Here is a 2,534-nt window from a genome sequence, read left to right on the forward strand (position 1 = left end):
GATGTATGTCAATGGCATGATATTTAGACCAAGGATTTGACATGAGAAAAACTGGAAACTGGAGGTGTTGAATTACTAGGAAACGTTTGACCATGATTTGATAATTTGATAATATTTTGTTTAGGGAACATACAGAGGACGAGTTAGCAGATACTAAGAAATACATATTTGTGAATATTTGAACTTTCACCTTTGATAAATTTTGAGTTTATGAGTTGTTTTATTATTGAACATAAACATAATTTTGTCAATAAGTTGAGCTAGTTAAAATACGGACGCGCTACACTGGGATAGAAATACGGGAACAGTGTAACAAGAGACGTGCACCATATGATCGATGTAACAATGGACGTGCACCATAGGAACGATAAAACAAGGGACGTGCATCATACGAACGATGTAACAAGGGACGTGCACCATAGGAACGATGTAACAAGGGACGTGCACCATAGGAACGATGAAACAAGGGACGTGCACCATAGGAACGATGTAACAAGGGACGTGCACCATAGGAACGATGAAACAAGGGACGTGCACCATGGGAACGATGAAAAAAGGGACGTGCACAATAGGAACGATGTAACAAGGGACGTGCACCCTGGTAACGATGAAACAAGGGAGGTGCACCATGGGAACGATGTAACAAGGGACGTGCACCATGGGAACGATGTAACAAGGGACGTGCACCATGGGAACGATGTAACAAGAGACGTGCACCATAGGAACGATGTAACAATGGACGTGCACCATAGGAACGATAAAACAAGGGACGTGCATCATACGAACGATGTAACAAGGGACGTGCACCATAGGAACGATGTAACAAGGAACGTGCACCATAGGAACGATGAAACAAGGGACGTGCACCATAGGAACGATGAAACAAGGGACGTGCACCATAGGAACGATGTAACAAGGGACGTGCACCATAGGAACGATGAAACAAGGGACGTGCACCATGGGAACGATGAAACAAGGGACGTGCACAATAGGAACGATGTAACAAGGGACGTGCACCCTGGTAACGATGAAACAAGGGAGGTGCACCATGGGAACGATGTAACAAGGGACGTGCACCATGGGAACGATGTAACAAGGGACGTGCACCATGGGAACGATGTAACAAGGGACGTGCACCATGGGAACGATGAAACAAGGGACGTGCACCATAGGAACGATGTAACAAGGGACGTGCACAATAGGAACGATGAAACAAGAGACGTGCACCATGGTAACGATGAAACAAGGGACGTGCACAATAGGAACGATGTAACAAGGAATGCCCACCAAATGATCGATGTAATAAAGAACAGTTTAAACTAAAGTTGTCAAAGTTGTCAAAATGCAAGCATTTTGTATTTATAAAGTCTATAACATGGTGTAAGAATCTCCATCTTTCAGCTGCCCTGATCAAAATCAATCACGTTGCATCGAACTGGTTTGATCTGGATCAGAGACAAACCTCTACATAATCCAGGCTACTGAATATACCATTTATGCAGGAAAGGGTATTTGGAGTGGCTGTCAGACTTTTCAACTTCAAGACTTTTCAACCCCTTTGTCATTTGTGAAATCAAAGACTTTTCAACCCCTTTGTCATTTCAACCCCTAAAAGTGCCAAGACTTTTCAACCCCACCTTAAACAAAGACTTTTCAACCCCTAATAAACGAAGACTTTTCAACCCCTTAATTTCTCACCTTTTTAAGAAAATAACTACAACAGTAAACAATTTATTTTGAAATTTATTTTAAAAATCAAGAATATATTAAGACTAAAAATATAACAAACAAAAAATATGTAATACATACAAAATATACATACTTAAAACACATGATAATACAATAATTCATTAAATATTTTCATTGAAATAAGTAAAAAAAATGCTCGACTGTCCATTTAGCTATTTAGTCATTTAGCCATAAATCTTCCTTATCTCCCTGAGGATATCCTCATACAATACATTATGTACATGGTACTGCTCCATCAATTAATTGAAAAAGCTTTTGTTTTTCTTTTAGTTTTTTTAAACACTTTTTAAAAACATTTTGTCATCAATAAAAAAGACAATAAAATGAGTTGAACTTTAGAATAAAATTCTTCATAATATTTCAAAATATCATGATTTAGCAAACAATGTTTAAGAAATACAAAAGTATACATTGAGTTCAAAGATGATAAAAATGTATTATAGATTGAGTTCCAAATGCTTTCAAATTACATAAGTTACATGTGTTGAAGTTGGACTTCTTTAATTATCACCATAAGGGGAATACAAGATTTTATTAACATTTTTTATTTCTCAGTTTAAAAAAAATAAGGACATTCTATTATAAAGTGGTAAAAAAAATGCTATAAGCATTGTATTGTCTTTTCATATATGCAGTTAAAGAATGGAATGAAGGTCGCACATTCATTAATGGGCAACATGTGTGACATGGTCATAAATTCCTAAGGGATTAAGGGGCTTCATAACACCTTTAATTGAGGTTATAGTAACTTGAAAGTGACAGTTTTAAATTAAGGTTCTAATATC

The 2,534-nt window shown here is 37.1% G+C and overlaps 1 protein-coding gene across 1 annotated transcript; it reads left to right on the forward strand.

The window, feature by feature from the left end:
* The first annotated feature begins 345 nt into the window (after window positions 1–345).
* Window positions 346–1,323, forward strand: LOC128210430 (histidine-rich glycoprotein-like). Its single transcript, XM_052914780.1, has one exon. It carries the CDS (start codon window positions 346–348, stop codon window positions 1,321–1,323), a length of 978 nt encoding a protein of 325 aa, XP_052770740.1.
* The last annotated feature ends 1,211 nt before the right edge of the window (window positions 1,324–2,534 follow it).

Source organism: Mya arenaria, chromosome 12 (assembly GCF_026914265.1).
Source record: "Mya arenaria isolate MELC-2E11 chromosome 12, ASM2691426v1".
Lineage (NCBI taxonomy): Eukaryota > Metazoa > Mollusca > Bivalvia > Myida > Myidae > Mya > Mya arenaria.

Excerpts from the sequence above, each read along its gene's own strand:
- LOC128210430 (XM_052914780.1), top strand. The coding sequence starts at position 346 with ATGGACGTGCACCATAGGAACGATAAAACAAGGGACGTGCATCATACG.